Source organism: Cornus florida, unplaced genomic scaffold, assembly GCF_030987335.1.
Source record: "Cornus florida cultivar Cherokee Brave unplaced genomic scaffold, ASM3098733v1 CherokeeBrave_3.0.0_Hap2_Chr11, whole genome shotgun sequence".
NCBI classification, from domain to species: Eukaryota; Viridiplantae; Streptophyta; class Magnoliopsida; order Cornales; family Cornaceae; genus Cornus; species Cornus florida.
The window spans coordinates 103,457,446-103,478,126 of NW_026775581.1; the positions used below are offsets into that span (position 1 = coordinate 103,457,446).

General features: G+C 36.2%; 1 protein-coding gene across 9 annotated transcripts; it reads right to left on the reverse strand.

The window, feature by feature from the left end:
• Positions 1-10,161: 10,161 nt before the first annotated feature.
• LOC132283962 (coniferyl alcohol acyltransferase-like) lies at positions 10,162-16,292 on the reverse strand. Of its 9 annotated transcripts, none has more exons than XM_059786020.1 (5): positions 15,953-16,292; positions 15,044-15,095; positions 14,074-14,129; positions 12,077-12,492; positions 10,162-11,254 (listed from the first exon to the last, which is right to left on the reverse strand). In XM_059786020.1, exons 4-5 carry the CDS (start codon positions 12,428-12,430, stop codon positions 10,280-10,282), a joined length of 1,329 nt encoding a protein of 442 aa, XP_059642003.1. In that variant the 5' UTR covers positions 12,431-12,492; positions 14,074-14,129; positions 15,044-15,095; positions 15,953-16,292; the 3' UTR covers positions 10,162-10,279. The 9 variants fall into 9 exon arrangements, with proteins under 9 accessions (XP_059642003.1, XP_059641999.1, XP_059642001.1 ...); XM_059786016.1 differs by adding an exon at positions 14,888-14,935 and having other exon boundaries at positions 12,077-14,129; XM_059786018.1 differs by having other exon boundaries at positions 12,077-15,095; positions 15,953-16,054; positions 16,150-16,292.
• Between the last annotated feature and the right edge of the window lie 4,389 nt (positions 16,293-20,681).

The window sequence follows — 20,681 nt, forward strand, 5'->3', positions numbered from 1 at the left end:
CTCTTGGTCTATACTGATCTAGGGGCATTTCAGGAATTTTCTTTGAAAAAAAATTCCGGTCTTGACATGGTCACATAGAAAACGTGATTTTAGGGAGGGTTTCTTCACAAAATTTTTCCAGAAATGTTATCTCGGACTCGAAAAACTCCGCGTCAAATCTGATTTCCTATGCGTGTTTGCACTATTTGTAAAGGTATGTTGTGAGGGCATTTCGGGAATTTCACATCAAAAATGAAATTTTCTTTCGACATGGTCAACTTGGAAAAATTATTTTAAGGGGGGTTTCTTCTTCGTGTTTTTCCAAAAAATATCGTTTAATACCTCAAAATGGCACACGAACTTTAGCATTTTGCCCAGGTTACTATTCACGATTGCGACGACGTCAAAACTTTGTTTTGACTTTTCTCTTCCTTCCGGACTCCGAATCAAGTGATTCTTGAGTCTAACTTGATTAATTTTTCAATGTCTTCCCAGTGGTGTGCTCGGTAGCAACCAATTTTATATTTTTTTAGAAATGACCATTTTACCCTTGGGGCTATTTTTATCCAATTTTCTTGTAATTCGCTTCTGCTACTTTCTTTTGAGTTCCGTGATTTCACAGGAAGTCATGGATGTGTCTCGAGAATAATTTACATTCTAGGAACGTCATTTCTATGTAAAATGACTATTTTATCCCTGTGGGCTTATTTGTCATATTTACGACCTTTTACTTCCCCATCAGTTGTCATTGAGTTCCACGACCTCATGGAAGGTTATTTTGATTTCTTAGAGTCTTATTTTCCGTTTTCTCTTTCACATTTCGGATTCGTTATCGGGTCAATCTTCGGTTCATCACATGACGCACTGACTTGAAAAACTAGGGCTGTCATAAGATATAAGTGCTGTGGAATCCAATGGTTCTATTGTTGATTGTAATGTCTGAAAATAACCAAATCCTTAACTGTGTTGTATGGTTGAATGAGCTCAAGATAAGATGTCTTATTTCTCTAGTATATGCTGCCAACACCGTATCATATAGACTACTATTATGGAGAAGTTTTAGAAATCACAATGAACCTAATATGCCATGGATTTTAATGGGGGATTTCAATGTTCCCCTTCATATGAATAAAACCTTTGGAGGTGCCTCTAAGTGGTCTCAAGGGATGGAGGACTTCAAAAAAATTTTGTTTAGAAGTGAACTTGAGGACCTGAGGTACACTGGAATATACTTCACTTGGACTAACAATAGTCTTGGGCAGCAATATCTCAAAGAAGTTAAACATAGTCCTTGTTAACCAGGCTTGTATGAACTTGTTCACACAATCTTCAACTAATTTCTGCCACATGGTATCTCAGACTATTCCCCAATGGTGGTCAAACTTGGATTAGTAACCCCAAAGAAGAATTTGCTATTTAGATTCTTTAATTCTGGGCCACAAATGAAAAATTTCTTGACATTGTTCAACAAGGCTGGCAAAAGCATATCCAGGGTACAAAAATGTTCTGTGTCATCCAGAAACTGAGAGCTTTGAAACAACCACTGAGATCACTGAACAAGAATAACTATAGAGACATCTTGAAAGTTGTAGCATGTAAAGAAGAGTTATTTCGGTGTTAATTAAGCCTGGATCACAACCTTACAGAGATATGTTAAGGATCAGTCAAAAAGAAATTGCAAAGAAGTATGTTAACTTATGTAGCTGAAGAGATGTTCTTTAAACAAAAAGATAAAGTTCATTGGTTGAAGGTTAGGGATCAAAATACTACCAATTTCATGAAATGTTTCTCTTCTAAGGTTAATAAAAGGAAAGTGGTTTCAATTGAAGATCAGAATGGAGAGGTTGTTCAGGATATTGACTTGCAACATGAATTCTTAAGGCACTTTTAAAATCTGCTGGGAAAAAGTTACAACCACTATCCAGGTATGTCCTCATTCTCAAACCTTATTTCCAAGTAAGTTCCAGCCAACCTATTACCATTACTCACTAAAATACCCTTTGACTTTGAAATATAGTAATGCATTTTTTCATTTCATCCTTATAAAAGCCCTGGTCTTAGGGATGGTAACAGGGCGAGGTGGGGCGGGGATTCCATTCCCTATTCCCCATCCCCATCCTCATCCCCGATGCCTTTTTCATTCCCCATCCCCGCCCCCATCCCCGCTTCAAATTTTGCCAGAATCCCCATACCCGCCCTCGCCCCCGACACCTTATCCCGTCCCCGCCCCGGCCCCGCCCCGGCCTCATAATTCTTTTTATTAAAAAAAACATATTTTTTCTTATTTTCATAAATATAATAAATTTAATTTAATAATAAATTATTATATGTAAGGGTATATTAGTAACTTCACACTTAATCGGGGCGGGGCGGGGCGGGGCCGGTTTACCCCATCCCCGCCCCCAGCTCCGGTCCCGGCGGGGATTCATAAATTGCCTCCATCCCCATCCCCGTTTAGCTAAAAGGATCCCCATCCCCGTTATAAATTGGGCGAGGCGGGGCGGGGCCAAGGCGGGGATGGGGAATTTGCCATCCCTGGTCTTGATGACTTTAACTCATATTTCTTCACCTATGTTTGGCCTATCATTGGCCAAAATATCACAGCTATAGTTAAGGATTTCTTTGTCTCAGGGAGAATGCTTACTGAATTGAATTGTTCTTACATAGCCCTTATTCCCAAGGTCCCTAATCCCACCACTGTAAATAACTATAAACCAATATCTTGCTGTATAAATGTATCTCTAAACTTTTAGCTGCCAAACTAGGCCTGATCCTTCCTTCAATCATAAGCCTTACCCAAACAGCTTTTATGAAAAATAGACATATCACTGACAATATATTATTGGCCCATGAGCTATTAAATGGTTACCATAAACTATCCCATCCCCCATGTTGTGCCCTCAAAATTGACCTTAGAAAAATATTTGATACTTTACATTGGCAGTTTGGTTTTCCATAACAATTTATACATTGGATTGCCCAGTGCATTACCACCTCATCATATTCCATATCCCTTAATGGACAATTGTATGGTTTTTTCAAAGGAAAGAGAAGAGCAAGATAAGGGGACCCCATCTCTCCCTAATTGTTTGTTCTTGAAATTGAAGTCTTAACCCTGTCCCTAAACATAGCAATTTCACAAAGCACTAATTTCAAATATCATTGAAGATGCAGCAAACTATCATTATCATATTTAGCATTTGCAGATGACATCATGTTGTTCTCTTATGGGGATGTTGCATCTGTTGAAGTCTTGAATACTGTAGTAAACAACTTCCTGGACTCTCTATCAATTACTCCAAAAGCTAAGTCTTCTTTGCAAATGTGGATAACTAAACTAGGAATAACATCTCATCTCTTCTTCAGTTTGAGATTGGTACACTACCAATCACATACTTGGGATTGCGACTGTCCTCTTCAGCTATCAATGCCATTGACTGCTAAACCTTAATCCACAGAATCACAGCCAGAATTAGTAATTGGACTTCCAAATTTCTCTCACATGCAGTAAGAGCAATACTGATCAAGTCTATTCTCTAGTCAATTCAGGCCTATTGGACACAAGCCTTTATTCTTCCCATGAAAGTCATTGACCAAATCAACCAAACTTTGAGAAGTTTTTTCTAGTTTGGGACTGACCTTAAGAAAACAGGTGCTAAGGTGGCTTGGATTGCTATTTGTAGGCCAAAATTTTGTGAGTGTCTTGGTTTTCTTTGCCTAGAACTCACTAATAGGGTGTCAAGCCTCAAATACATACGGAGACTATGCTTTAGGAAGGATAGTCTTTGGGTGGCTTGGACTTTCAAGTATCTCATTAAGGCTAAAACCATTCTAACTGTCAAAGCTTCATCCACCAGTTCAGGATTTTGGAAAAGGCTACTCAAGTTGAGAGATATGTGACAACTCGGATTTTTTAGATTTTAAATTTTATAATTTTTAGTTTTTAAGATTGATAATCTAATTTTAAATTAGAGATTTACCTTATTGAGATGTTTATTGGGAATGGATTTGATTTGATTTTATTGTAATTATATTATATTATATATATATTATATATATATATGAGAAAGGTTAGCCTAGATGGGAAAGGAAGAGTAGGTGGCAGGGTCCACTTGTAATGATTTTATTGATATTTGATATTTTGATTGTGTGGTGAACAAGCTGTGTGTGATGATGTGTTGGTGCAAATTTCCTTTATATATTTGTATCAGCTTTGTGACCTTGGAAAGATGTAGAGATAGAAAAATTAGAGAGACAGAGTGAGCCTATAAAAGATAGAGAGAGTTGCAGAGGTAGGTCCGAGAGTTACAGAGGAGGCCAGAGGTTTGAGGCTTTAATGATCCAGTGAGGAAAAATTCTTTTTCAGTGTAGGGTTTTGTGATACCCCTCGGATCCGAGACACGGGTTGATCAGGCCCAAGCTCAAAGCCGAGGGAAATATCCAACAATTAATATGTAATACGAACACAGATGACAAAATGAATTTGATAAATAAAGTTTAAGCTGGAAGAAAACTAAATATAAAAACCTTTAATATTAAATATACTTAAATCCCAATAATCCAAAACCTCCATAAGTTAACAACTTGGGAATCCATCTCCAATGGACCCCTAAAAACCAAACTGAATGAAAGTAAACTGAAGATAAAATCCAAATCAAATATCTGGAAAGAAGTCCTACATCGTCGGTAGAATGGAAGATCTTCTCTGCCCAGCACGAACAAGCTCAAGCCTGGAACTGACGTACACCTGGAAAAATAGGAGTGAGTCAGGCCCACGAACAAGTTCTAACCTACTACAATCCAAGCAGAGACTCGATACGCATATACACTCTAACCAACTCAACAATAACTATATAACTCGTGTGTATATATATATATATCCATACTAAGGGACATTCATTGGACTACAGTAGAGGTCTCAACCTGAATAGAATGCAACATGCGAAAACGCACCCAAAGGTGGGCATGAGTACCTAGACCTAACAGGGTACACCTCAATCTACTATAGCCAGCTACGCATCCACTGCATATACGCACCCTAACCAATGAGTCTGAGACTCAAGCTCCTCTCGTGGTACCATAAACATATATTTAAAATCCGTTCATAACAATCCATAATAAATCTAGTAAGTCGTTCAGCTTATTCAACTGCACAGACTTAACATAGATAACCAGTACTCCAGCTAGTCATTCAGCTTATGCAGCTTCTTTGACTTAGCCTAAATATAAGTAGGATTTATTTTTAATCCATTCCCTTATTCCGTATAGGTAGGATATAGCAATTTTTGAGCCAAATCCAAACCTAGTATGTCACCGTCCCATACCAATGCATACAATCCAATCCATCCGGCAGTTAATAGAATAAATAAAAATATAACTATCAACCAATCCATACATTCCACAATTAACAATAAAACACTAAGTACAAATATCAATTGTTCCATATTAAGCATGATAAAATAATTGTCAATTAACAAGCTTAATCTATACTACTCTATAAGGTCCACTAATTGATATTACAGTTTATACATGTAAACCAATTAATTCTAATCAACCATAATAGAATATAAATGTTCACAGGTTTATTTTTAGTAATTCTGGAACATGACTAACTGCAAATCATCACTAAGAATTTTAATACCAAAGCTTAAACATCTTGCAGTTCCTCCCATCCAAACTGTAAACCAACTTAGGCCCAAATAAGCATACTAAACCATTTAAATCCACAAGCTTATTTTATAACATTGAGATAGGTTTAATTGAGAATTTTATTGCTAAGAATTGCTATTCTAAGTGTTAAGCAATTCTGCATCCTTTCATAACAAAAACCCAGTAAACTGATTAATTAAGCATTGTCCACTGACGCATTAAAACAAAGTTGTTTTATTTTGCATAAATCTTCTCTCAAGGATTTTAATCAAGCTTAGACCACCTCTAAACACCTCAGTATAGCTTCCAACAGAAACTGAAAATCCCAAAATCCAAGTTCTGTAGCCCACACAGTCGCAGAAAGATTAAAAAATGCACACCTGAGGGAAGAGCCTGCTCCACCAAAAGAAAAGCCTGCTCTTCCCATCTTGGAGCCAGCTCTACTTAAAAGTAGAGCCTGCTCCAAGACCCCTAGAGCCGGCTCTACTTAAAAGTAAAGCCTGTTCTTCGTCCGGAAGAGCCTGCTCTTTAAAACAGTAAGCCGTCTCTCTCTCTGTTCTTCATCATTTTGAATTCCGGTGAGTTTCTGATGAACTGACCTTCATACCTAGGGTTCCTAAGTGTTTAAATTAGGTTCCAACTTATACCAGAATCCACTAAATTCATTGTTCAGTTACTAAAATTAATTAAAACATGAATTTTGCATCAAAAGTTTAATACGAGCAGTTTAAGCATTCCGGAGCATCAACTGTTGTAACATATCAAACTTGCAACCTAAATTAATTCTAGTGCTTCCCAACATGTTATAGAACTAATTAAAATCATTACTCATCAGTTTATACGAATTAAACAGAGGTTACACAAGGAAGAAATTAAAACAAACAATACACACGTTTCAACTACAAACAGTTTTAAAACAACAGAGGTACAAGAAATCCAGTTTAATTTTAATCCTTAACAGTTCCCTGGAGTTGTGTTAGACATGCAAAGAACATGAGGCAACGGGAAGGAGTGAAGATTAGAACTTGCCTTTAGGTCTCAGTTTGAAACCTTGCACCGTTGCTTCCTAAATTCTCCGGCGAACTCCGACTGCTGTAAGCCTTCCTCTGTTCTCTCTCTCTGCCTCCACCGACGTGTTTAAGTTCTAAAACCCTAGGTAAACCTTAATGTATATATTTATAGGATTAAGGTTACCCTAATTCTAGTCCTAATACTAGACAGGCAACTAAGTCGGCTAAAGAAAAATAAAACAAAACCCTAAGTTCAATTAACGAAAAATAGAAAAAAAATAAAATACAATTTAATAACTAATTAATTAATTCACAAACCACCACTAAATAAATAAAAACTAATTTAATTAATTCACAAACCACCACGAAATAAATAAAAACAAATAAAGTCACACGTAATCAACAAATTCACAACTAAATAAATAAAAACACAATTTAAATAATTAAATAAATTCCAGAAATATCCTTGTTAAATTAGGGGTATTACAGGTTCTCTATACCTTGAATGGCTTGGAGTGGTTTTGCTTCAATGGTTTTTATTAAATGTTTTACCTTAAATGCATATGTATTTTATTTATATACTCACATGAATATGTATATTTTGTGAAGCTATTTTGTTAAACCTTCATGAAATTCTTGTTATGGTTTTTCCTATCGGGACTTTTTGTCTCACCACCTTCCAGTTTCAGGTACAGAAGATAAACGGGGATTGCTAGATTCGGGCTTAGGTGGAAGAGTCGGCGTTACAGGATTTATTTATTTATTTGGAGAATTTTGTGTATATTTGAGGAAATTGATTTTATATCAATAAGGGCATTTCTTTTTTATGATCCTGGGTGTATTTTGATGTATTTTGATTTGAATGAATTGAGGATTTTATTGGAACTTCCGGGTCGTGACAAAATGGTATCAAAGTATTTTATTAGAAAACTTGGGGCGTGACAAAATGGTATCAGAGCCTGTACCCAGTCGGAAGTGTGGGTGTAGTGATGATGTAGACGGGTGTGAGTGGGTGAGTGTGTAGTACTGGTCAGCTACCACTTGTAGTCGGTGTGTGTGGGCGGATAGTGTTCACTGGCAGTTACTGGGATGGTTGGTTAGTGTGATTGGGCAGGTAGCCCGGGTTTGTTATTATTTTTTTAGTGGGTGGGTGACGAATCGACTAGCTACCACAACGGTTACGGAGTGTGTGGGTGAGTGACTAGCACTAGCAGCTACCACAACGTCCTACATATCACGGTATCTCGCATCGCCTTGGGTAAGAATTTGTGGATTTGGTTTTGTGGTTATTGGTGTTTTTAGGTATGAAAAGACTGTTGGATTCGAATTTCAGGGATGAAATTCTTTTTAAATGGTGGAGAATGTGACAACTCGGATTTTTAAGATTTTAAATTTTATAATTTTTAGTTTTTAAGATTTATAATCTAATTTTAAATTGGAGATTTACCCTATTGAGATTTTTATTGGGAATGGATTTGATTTTATTGCAATTGTAATTATCTATTATATATATGTGTGTGTGTGTGTATTTATGTTTTGTTGCTGAGGAGAGAAACAAATGGGTGGCTGTTGAAAGAGTGGGAAATGAGAAAGGAAATTGTAATGATTTTAAGTGGGACCCACTAATGGAAATTTTAGGCAAAGCTATCTATTCACCTGGCTTTCTTTTTTGTTTCTGGGGCTGATGCAGTTTGTAAGGTAATTTGCATTAAATGAAAAGAGAAAGGTCAGCCTAGATGGGAAACGAAGTTTAGGTGGCGGGGTCCGCTTGTAATGATTTTATTGATATTTGATATTTTGATTGTGTGGTGAGCAAGCTATGTGTGATGATATGTTGGTACAAATTTCATTTATATATTTGTATCAACTTTGTGACCTTAGAAAGATGTAGAGATAGAAAAATTAGAGGGACAGAGTGATCCGATAGAAGATAGAGAGAGTTACAGAGGGAGGTCCGAGAGTTACAGAGGAGGCCGGAGGTTTAAGGCTTTGATGATCCAATGAGGAAAAATTCTTTTTCAGTGTAGGGTTTTCTATACCTTGATTGGCTTGGAGTGGTTTTGCTTCAATAGTTTTTATTAAATGTTTTACTTAAATGCATATGTATTTTGTTTATATACTTACATGAATATGTATACTTTGTGAAGCTGTTTTGTTAAACCTCCATGAAATTCTTGTTATGGTTTTTCCTACTGGGACTTTATGTCTCACCACCCTCTAGTTTCAGGTATCGAAGACAAACGGGGATTGCTAGATTCGGGCTTAGATGAAAGAGTCGGCGTTGCAGGATTTATTTATTTATTTGGAGAATTTTATGTATATTTGAGGAAATTGATTTTGTTTCAATGAGGGCATTTTTTTTATGATCCTGGATGTATTTTGATGTATTTTGATTTGAATGAATTGAGAATTTTATTAAAATTTTCGGGTTATGACAAAATGGTATCAAAGCATTTTATTAGAAAATTTGGGGCGTGACAAGATATGGCTAGGGGTCTTGTTGGACATAGAGTTGGAGTTAGGGACTCCACAAGCATGTGGATAGACTGCTGGTTACCAAATGGACCTATTGCAAATTAGCTTGGGCTTACTGATTTGGAAATTCTCCAACTGGACTCCCAAATCAAAGTTGATAGCCTAATTTTCAATAATCAGTGGGACATTCCAAGCACTCTTCAACATATACCTTTATTTCATTCTCAGAAATTTACTTCATAGCTTCATTGGATTCCCCTTCCATCAAATGATAATGATCAAATTCAATGGCTCCCCAGCTCAACAAATGAATACTCTCATAAGCTTACTGTGGAGTCTTTCTCTCCCCCCCTCTCTGGTCTTTGCTTGGGAAAATCTTATTTGGTTTAAGTACCCTATACCCAATCATGGTTATAGAGCATGGCTGGCTCTTAAGGCCAGATTGGCAACTCTGGATACCAAACCAATGCTAAAGATCGAAGCAGTAAACAAATGCCTGTTACTTATGTCTTGCAGGAGGTGAATCTGTGGACCACATTTTCTTCAAATGTCAATACAATAGCATTCTGTCGGAATTTGATCAACATGCAGCAGGGTTTTACATCAAACCAGACAATTGGAGGGATCTTGTTGGTTGGTGCTATATCCACGGCGCATGTTGATTTGTTCCTATATCCACGGCGCGCATCATAAATTCACTATATCTATTGAGTAATTACAAGATGTGGATTAGCAGATCCTACATACGCATACACCGTGTATCTCTCTCTAATTCCTGAAAAATACAGTGTGTTTTCTTGCTCAATCACTCTCTGGAAAATATACACACTATATTTCTCTCCTTTTCTTTCCTTCTTATCTCTCACTTGCTCTACTTCTTCTCTGTGCTCTCCACACAACTCTTCTTATTGGTGTGTGGTGTTTTTTGTTGTGATCTTCCCCCTTGCATTTGTTCTTTATTTATAGGCAAGGTAAACCTTGTAGTGTCCAAATTGGATTCAAGAATTAGTCTAGTCAGTGTCTAATCTTTGTGGACAAATTTAGTGCAGGAAACCAAATGCAGCCTTGCATTAGTCAAAAAGAAGTTTGGTGAGAACCGTTGTTGCCAAATTGAGCCATTATTCTAACATATAAACAAAATTACATATAGAAAATTAAAATTATTCTCACTTTAAATAAACATGTTTATTAAGATAATCACTTGTCAAGGGCCTGAACAAATAAGCCGCCTGTGTCTCAATCAGCTCCAGTTGCCCTCCCAACATGTGCATGTACACAACCCAGTCTCCATTCCCTACCGGACTTGGCATGGGCATCACGTACCCGGTCTCCCCGCCCCACGGGAAATGGTACGACCCGAACACAGGCTTCCCCCACCCGAAATCCACCTCTGACACCGGAAACCTCTGCCCCGACGAAACCACCACTGCCGGCCCCCCATCCTCGCTGGCACTGTATATCTTTGTCATAGCAGGCTCCGGACGATGAGCCTCCACCCAGTCTATGAGCCCCAAAAAGTGTTCCTTTGTCCTAGCAGCCTGCAAGCACTCATGTACTGCATTTGCCACCCAGCTCAGCGGCCTCTCCTCCAGCTCAGTGATCCTCTTTTCGTCACAGGGGATGGACAACACGTTCCCGAAGTAAGCAGACATCATCACCGCCTTTTCGCCACTGTCTCCTCCGCTCAGCTGAGCCCTCCCATCCACCACAATGCCTATCCTGCAATTCTTGTTGCTACCATGTTCAGTACTGGCTGCAACCACTTTCCACACAAAGGCACTGAAAGCCTCGAGCTTAGTCCTTCTTTCTCCGCTAGCACTCGCCAATGATTGAAGGTGACTGAGCTGATTGGCCTCGATGTAATATATTCGGCTTATCAGGTGATCATCATCGGGGTTTTTTTGTTTTGGTGGTGGCATGGCCGAGATGGGCATGTACATGTTGTCAAGGGAGGGATCGTAGTGGCCAGGATGCCTAGGGTTGAGCAGAGACCGGCGGAATGATGGGAGTAGAGAGAGTACCGGTTTGGACCTAGCCATCTCGGCCCATGACACAAGAAACATGTTGGCCGAGTAGGCATCGGCCACTTGATGATCAAACGTGCACCCTACTACCAAACCTCCACATTTGAGTTCGGTAACCTGTCAATATATATATATATATAAATCCATGTTAGTGTAAAATGCAATTCAGCCAACAATAATCCAATTGATTAAAAAGAAAATGACAATTAAAATAATAATAGGAAGCATTATTTTATGGGGTCGGTAGGTGTGCTGAAGCTTGGTTCAACCAGCTTCTTTTTTCAAGAATGGAAATAGTGCAAACCTTTCTTATCTTGGATTTAATTTTATGTATGAAAATGATGGAAATGATATATATTATTGGTGAAAATTAGAGTACTAGCTAGATTTTCTATGATTGGAAACCTAACAAACAAACGTTGGATTATTTTAAGGATCCATGCATGGCTAGCTATTGGATTCCTTACACTTTCCACCATTTCTTTTGTTTTTCTTTTTCCGTCACTTTACACCATTTCCCATGCACCAATTCAAACAAAAGCCTCACCCTCACATATTTTTCTGATTTCAAATCGAGAGGGTTAATTGTACTATGACAACTTTACTTAAGGCAAGGAAATTACCGATTGGGTTGATCCCACCACAAAAGGCATGGCAGTGTCCACAATCGAAAACTGGAATCCTCACTCCTCTTCACTTGCGCACAAACAACCATAGTTATATATATATGTATGTATATATATTGGCAAATAACTTCCACAATGTTTGTAAGAAGACTTAGATCGAATTTCACTTTTTAGAATAGATATCACTAAGTCACTTGTGTTAATAAGTTATCTTGATCAAATGAAAACTTAAATCTTTAGCTTGCCAAATGATTAGAATTAGACATGGAGAGCTAAATTAACATGCATGCCATGATATATAGATCTCACTGACCTGGACAGAGAGCACTCCTTGCTTCTTCTTAGGGACCAGCTTGCCTTCTATGCACTCATCGGGATTGTGAAAGTTGAGTTGTTGGAGCTCTACGTCCGCATAAGCTTCGATGAAATCCACCCCACGATTGTTGCAGATGACTTCAGGCTCGCCCAAGCTGTTCTGCACAACCTCCCCGGCAAATGCATAGTAGGTCACCAAAGCTTGAGCCATGGCTTTCTTAAGGACACTGACCATGTAAGTAAAGCTGAACAAGTTGTCATCCTCTGCTTTCTTGTAACAGAAGAACACACCAACATCGAGTGGAGGCAAAAGCAAGTCCAGATTGGACTGTGGCAGCCAATGCTCTAGCATTGGCAGCACAGCTGCCACTACTTCCTTCCTCCTCAGCTCTACCAAAAACGGATCAACTTTCACTGCCATATCCATATTATTGTCTAATCAATTTCTTCTTTAGTATGTATGTGTGAGGGATCGATGGTGTGTGAGGTGATTTATTGATTTAGAGAGCTAGGGATCATAACTACTGTATATATGTATATGCATGTATCGGCATATATTTGGATTTGTAAGAAGACGGGCTAGTATTTATTTATAGGATCGAGACGGACAGATCCCCTGTCCTGTGTGCATCAAAACGATGTCGCAAGTATAAAACTTATACGTTTATCAAACCTACTAAAGTATGGTACTACCTCTGTCCTATAATAAAGGTCCATTTATATAAATTGGAGTTTTTAAGGGAACATGCAATTAATGTATTAAAATTATTAAATTGTCCTTTCTAATTTAAATATATATAATTACAAAGCTTGGAATTTTTTAAAAATAAAAAATAATGATAGAAATATAAAAGAAAGATGCTTTGACTTTTTAAAAAGAACAACTAATTTGAGATATGTAAAAATAAAATAATAGACTACTAATATAAGACAAAAGGAGTGTCTCTCATCAAATTGTGATTGGCAAGTCTCTAATTACTTTCTCCACCAAACTGAACTATATTTATAGTCAATTTCTTGCGTGGGTGGCAGGAATGGGCGAATCACGGGCGAATCACGAAACTACCAACCTATTAATATCTTCAAGTTATCTAACCCAAAAAAATGACAAAAGTAACAGAAGAAAAAAAAAAAAAAATCAAAGTTGGGTATTATCATAGTATACCCACTGATGAAATAATGAATCAAGGTCCCTTTGATTCATTGGTCTGCTCCCGGTATAAATATATACAAACATTTTTTAAGACGTTTCATGTTACCCTAATAAATCGATAGCTTCAAGCCTTACTTATTAAAAAAGTGCAATACAAGCTCCGGTGCACCCCTTGTATTTTTCTTTGTTGCTATTTTCTCGTGGTTCACGCTTCGAGTCGGTGGGTTTCGTGTTCTATATTATGTATATAATATATCTAAACATACACATAATATATATATATATATATATATATATATATATATTATGTGTATGTTTAGATATATTATATACATAATATAGAACACGAAATATATATATATGTAGTCATTACAGAGACCCTACTGTGATATCATATGACTCAATTTGATGCCAAATAGAGGTAAATGTTTTTTTTTTGTTTTAAACATTATGTTGATGGCACTGATTCAGTTCTACTAAACATAGCAAGTATCATTTAAATATATAAAAAGATTAAGAGAATGTTATATTTATTCATGTTAATTTTTTATTATTAATAATAATATTATTATTATTCATCAGTAAATGGTTAGAGTATATTAGAGCAAGTGTTGTAACTCTACAAACTAAGCAAACCATAAGAGGGAGCAAATTAACGCACCACCAAATGCTTCAATGTAAAAGATGGACAATAGTGTGTGTAAGTTTTTCCTCAAAGGTAAAAATAAATAAATAAATAAAAGAAAAAAGTGGGAGCATGGAAGGCCAGCTAGCTTAAGGACATTTCAAACATGAAAACAGAACATGGGGAATCATGTAATTAGGTATAACAAACTACGTACATTAGCTAGTGAAGATCGATGCAGCAAAAGGACAATCAGCAGTCCATTAGCTATCTCTGTAAACGATGACAATTTAAAATCACAATTGGAATCTTATCCTACTAAAATAGTACAGTATTAATTAACCAATGGCATCCAATTTTATTTTATTTACTTTTTCCCAGACAAAAGCAAATTGCAGCCAATTGATTACTCTAAAATTATTCCATTTTAAGCCCTAAACATTTATAAAAGAATTCTAACAAGGTCCAAGACCCTCAAGCGAAAAACGGGATGAAATCCTCGAGTTACGATGTGGCCTAGGCCAAAACAAAAATCAGGTGCAACATCACAGTATTCCTTAAACAAATACTCCCTAATACTATAAGATAGATAAAGCATCTAGCAAAGATTATCTAATTAGATGAGCATCCATTCTGGTAATTTTGAAAACATGCATGAATTCGGGGACACAAAAGAGGGTATATTAAACTGCTAAAGCACATTGGAAATAAAATAGCTAGGATGCTGAGAGGAATGGTCAAATAAACATATTAGGTTAGGTTATGAGATAGAGCATGTGACAATAGATTTCACAATTATTATTTATTAGAGACTAAGATACTGGATCAGAAACTACGTGGTAATTGTCGAAATAGTCTATTCTTACTAGATTCACTTAATTTTACTGAATTAAGCCTCAAGATTCACTTTGTTTGATTAGTTCTTAATACTGATGTCATACATAAAGATAGTAAATTGTGGAAAGTAAGAAGGTGTGGCGGTGATACAACATTATCTGGGTGTTAAAAGGTCAGATCTTAAGTATCATTACCCTATATCACGGAATTTTTTGCACTTAACCCAATACCTTTAGCCCCTCCTGCTAACAAATTTACATACATACCTTATTAATGTTGTTGGTAAGATGGAGGAATATCATTAATCATAAAACATAAGTCTGTTAAGTCTGGAGACCTCGTTGAATCACCTTTTAGAGGAGCCAATCCACCACCAGATCGTACCTTCCATACTGGCCGGAGCTTCTCAGAGAAGAGATAGGAGAGACCCCAAAAAAGAGGAAAGTCAGCAAAAGTAAGGGTAATGTTGGAAAAAAAAAAAAAAGATAATCTTGACCTGATTCGGAAATAAAACTTATTTGTCCAGGAAATTTTTTTTAGGACTTAATTGTCTTTCAGTTCCAAAAGTTGGACCATTAAAGAATTTTCCTGCCCTTTTCTTCATTGGTCTGCTCCCTATATAAATATATAGATGGCAGTTTTTATTTTTTTTTAAGACGTTTCATGTTACACTAATAAATCGATAGCTTCAAGCCCTTACAAGAATCATTACTGACGCTACTTATTAAAAAAGTGCAATATAAGTTTCGGGGCACCCCTTCTATTTTTATTTGTTGTTATTTTCTCGTGATTCGTCAAAAAAAATAAATAAATAAATAACAACCTGAATTATTAACGAATAAGTAATTAATCTCCGAGTTATTAAAGTTGCAACTAACCCCTACACTATGCAATTTGCAGATAGCCCACTCAGGCCAAACCCCGGTCAGATCTCGCCGTAAAAGTGACCATGTGAGGGTCAAATGATGCACACTATAATTTTAAAGACTATAATGCCCTTATGAGCATGAAAAATACACTAATGCCCTTTATGCGACCCTTACACCCAAAAACTCGACACCCAAACACACCCTTATCAATATATTATTTATCGTCAATACAAATAAATAAATAAATATATATATATATATATATATATATAGTTCTTCTTCCCCATCTGCTTTCTGATAAATAAAAAAAAATTAAAAAAATGTGTTCACCCCATAAGAAACACACAATGATGAAAGCAAAAAGGAAATATTGGCCTCAAATCTCCAAACCTTCAGTGGGAATCGAAGGCATCATCGACGAGTTTGCGTCTTCGTCGGCAACGTCGGCTCAATATCATACCTCTCAATTGCTCTCAATATCTAAATTGATTCCTGCAATATTTGCATCAATCATATCTAATTTACACCTCAATCACAAAAAAAAATGTTCAATTATTCATGCAAGAAAAGAAAACAGACAGACACACATATATATAGATATTCATATCCGTCTCCATCGCGATCGCCATCGTGAACCCATTCGCAACGCAATCGAACCCAACTCCTCTACCATTCTTGCCATCCCCGCCGATGGCACCATCATCACCGTCCCCACAACAACACCGCCGGCACCACTTGTTGGGATTTATATGCCCTGGTATAGCAAATTCCTGTTTGGATTAATTGACATATGTTCCTGACGTTTCTGAAATATTTATGTTTTATACAATTCGTGAATTCAATGTATTATATTTCGATACACTATGAAATTGATAGTGTCCATGTAATTACAAGAAATATTTATGTATATGTATGTGATGGCAATCAATGCATGATATATAAATAGTAATTATAAATTGTTCATAGTCGGTAATTATGGATGGACTCATAATTAATTAAGACTTGAACTGGATCCGCGTTAGGTTGAGATATATTGCGAGAGCCGTCGTATGCAATTACTCCCTATCACCGTCATGGCATTTGACTCTTAAGCATGAGAAAATTATAGACTCTTTTATTAATTAATAATTACTTTGATTTGTTCGGCGGATTCTTCGGGATCCTTAGACCGACACTTTGGGTAGTTATGTAATTAATAGTTAGAGGGTTATATTTTCAATATTTGCATCATTGCTACTTGTATTTATTTTGTATTGATTATGGTTGATCACAAAGTAAATTCGAAGGCCTTCGTGTGTTTTTAGACAAAATGATTTATTATATATTTATTTATTTAAATTATTATTTTTGTCAAACAAATGTTTTATTGTGATCGAGCCAGAAATAATCAAAGGTACCAAAATAAATATATTAATTAAGTAGTCGGATTGATGGCTATATTTATCCGATAACTAATTATGCATAGAGGGGTCAAAGTGCAATATTGACTTAGAGGTTATTTATTATTTAATTGGAGTTCAATTAATTTCTTTTAGTGGAGTAGAAATTAATTTATGAATTAATTGAATTGGGTCCATGGACCGGGCCAATTATTAATTCATTGAGCCAATAAAATAATAGGCCCAATGGATTCTCACTCATAGCCCAACTTGATATTGGAATCATATTAGATTTGAGACATATGAATTAGAGATGGAGAAGGATTTGTTGTTTCCTTTTCTTTATTTTTATGTTGCCTATAAATATACATGGTCTATGTATATTTTAGGGGGTGATTTTTATGAGAAGGAAAAAGGAATAAATTTTCTCTCTCTAGAAAATTAGGGTTTATGTTCTCATCTAATGGAGGCTCCCACAAGCCTAGTTTTCCAAGGTCATTCAAGGAGGCTTATGAGTGATTCCTAAAGGCAAGACCATTACCAAGAAGATGGAAATCCATGGAAAAGATGTCTAGCAAAAGGGATCTACAATAAGTGAGAACATTCACTTTAGAGGAGAGATCTGAGGTTTACTCAAACCTTGATGTAAGTATTCAATCTTTTAGTTGAATAATACATCATATTTTATTTTATTTTTTGCATAAAACTTGTCTCTATGTGATGAATCAAGATCTATGAATTTAAATCCCTCGAAAAGTTTTTAAAACTAGCACGTTTCCCAACAGTGGTATCAGAGCATGGTTTGATTCATTACTAGAGATCATGATTTTATGAAAATCATCATTCATGGATCCAAAATTATATTCATATATATTTTTATTGATGTATGTTGATGTATGATTTAATATGTTGATATATATTGATACATAATGATGTATGAATAATTGTGAATGAATGATGATGTATGGATGGGCCATGGATGAAGCTTATAGGTTAAATGAATGTAATTTTATCTTTGGATGAATGTAATTAAGGCTTTGATTTAGCCGTTTGAAAGTTCAATGATGTAATTTATTTTTTCCATTGTATTTCAAGTTGTAAATATTTTTAAAGCCATGTAATATTCATCAAAAGATGCTATGAAGCTTCAAGAAGGTCCAAAAGGGTTAAATTATGCTTCAGTAATTTTCTGGAATTTTTTGGAATTTTTCTGGAATTTTTTGAGGCTTAATTTAATTTTCTGGCATTTTTTTGGATTTTTTGGAATTTTTTCGGCGTTTTTCCGGTGGCCGGAGCTTCGCCGGCGGCGAGAAGGGGCGTCGGAGGTGGCCCGGATCAGGTGTGGCGTCAAGATGGTGAGCCTGGCGCGTGTTCCACACGCGCCAGGAGAGTGCACATGCTGGCGCGTGCATTGCACGCGCCAGCCAAGGGAGCTTGAACTCCACGCGCGTGAAGGCGCGTGGAGGCGCGTCCCACGCGCCCCAGGCGCGTGGGAGCGCGTGAGTGTGCATTCCACGCGCCCCAGGCGCGTGCCGGCGCGTGGGAGCGCGTGGGAGCACGTGCAGCTTGCCCTAGGCGCGTGCCAGCGCGTGTGAGGTCCTCCGGGCTCGTTTCAAGCGGCGTTTTGCTTCTCCTGACGCGTACAAGCTTCCTATGGGTGTTTACAGACAGTTGAAGGATGCCCGTACAGCAAGAATAGTTTTTAAATGTTAAAAGCTGAATCCATTGGCCATTTAATTTGCTTTATCTGTCATTTATTGTTGTATGTGATGCATGAAATAATTAATTGCTAATTATTATTGTTCATGCATTGGATCCATGATATTTATTTAAATGGCTTGATTTATATTAATTAAATTATGAAAATTAATTGGATTAGATTACTCATTAATTTGAGGGCACTTATTGGGAAACGAAAAATTATTTTTGTAAATTATTTTTAAAGTGTGCTTCAAATTAAATATTAGTGAATCGTTTAAAGTCCAAATATTTTCTAAATTTAATGGGATTAAAATCAAGACGTTTTGCATGCATTATATCATGTAAATTGAAAACCCTAATTATTAATGACTAAAAATTGAGTGGGAGCGGGGATTTTTATACATTACCCCATGGCCTTCGTTATTAAAACCATTGTAATTAGATCTTCAAAAATAAGGCCCCACGCATGATTTGAAGAGTCTTAATATTACAAGAATGGTTGTCTCATGAAAATAAAAATATTAAATGTTCATTGTAATTAGATCTTTAAAAATAAGGCCCTACGCATGATTTAAAGAGTCTAGATTATAATGACAACATATTTAATGTTTTATTTTTCATTAGAGCATTAATAATGTTATACACTCAATCTAAAATCAATAGTGTTAGCTCCCCAACGGAGTGGTCTACACTAGGTGATTTTAGAAAGGCTAAACATAATCGGGAGTCATTTCATATAGATAGACAAGGCATTGTCTTAAGAGATATGGAGATGATGGGATTTGCCCGTCAATAGCAATAATGAACTTCGCCAACCGAATAAGTTATTGGTGTATTGGTTATCCGATTTTTCATGCAGTGGTTAAGGGACCCACATACTATTTTAATGGAAGTGCTCACCTAATAGTAAATGAATCTCAACAATAGTAATAATGAACTCCTCCAACAGGATAAGTTATTGACATATTGATTGGTTGATTTATTATGCTACAGAGTTGAGGGACCCGCATTAATTAAAAGGGATTGTTCACCAATAATGATAATGATCTCTTATTCGATTGAGATTTATTGTATTATGTGGTTAACAAGCTCATTTTAATTTTAAATATGCATGACATTATTAATAGTTCACCTTGCATATTGTATGAATGCATTTATATTCAGATTAATTATGTCTAATCCAGTTTATCTACTTGCTTACATATTCTATGATATTGGACCTTATTTATAATGACTGGAAAATGAACTTAGATATTTTATTCACAACGTAAGGGTACAAAATGTGTTTATTACTCCTATACCTATCTCTTTTACTTTGAGATACCAAATTTGACATTAATGCTTTTAATAAATTAGATAAGGCAAATGATATGACTTGGTGCAATATTCTAGAGTTTAACTCGAATATACTCCAAAGCTAACATTTGTATTATTTTATTTTCTTCAAGCATCATATTAAATGTCAATGAGATATTTTGGTGAGATTAGATAGAGCATATGCCTAAGTACTGTGTCAAATTTAAATACCATCAAGATAGCCTGATGAACTCCAGTTTGAAATCAAATTTTGGAAAATGATTGTTTATTATTTAAAAAAATTAGCTGGAGATCAATAAGGCTGACTTGGGTGGTAAGTTTCAAGTTGACATGATTATTGCCTTGTTACCAAACTCATTCGACTCTGTTAGAGTGAACTAAATAAGGAATCAGTTTGAGTTCACACTCGCTGATATTCTTATAGAATTGGTAACAGAAGAAGGGAGAATCAAAAGTATGGGCGTTCCTATCAATCTAACCTAGTCTATACCATCTTCTTCTAGGCCCAAGTGGACGGGCAAAGCAAAGAAGAAGGATGATAATAGGACTAGACTAGCACAAAACATGGGTATTCAAAAAGGTTAAAGGGAATAAGGCAGTGTAGGTTGAGGGCGAAGAAACCTGTTTCTTTTGTCGCTAACTAAAAACACTAAAGGACGAACTGTTTAAGCAATGACGTGGCATAGGAAAATATATATTTAATCATTGAGCCATGTTATGTG

What these genes read in the sequence shown, in the direction of transcription:
- LOC132283962 (XM_059786018.1), bottom strand. Translation starts at nt 12,505, where the DNA reads ATGGATATGGCAGTGAAAGTTGATCCGTTTTTGGTAGAGCTGAGGAGG. An exon ending in AAGGAGTGCTCTCTGTCCAG is followed by an intron (nt 11,255 to 12,076) that starts GTCAGTGAGATC and finishes ATATATTGACAG; the next exon opens with GTTACCGAACTCAAATGTGG.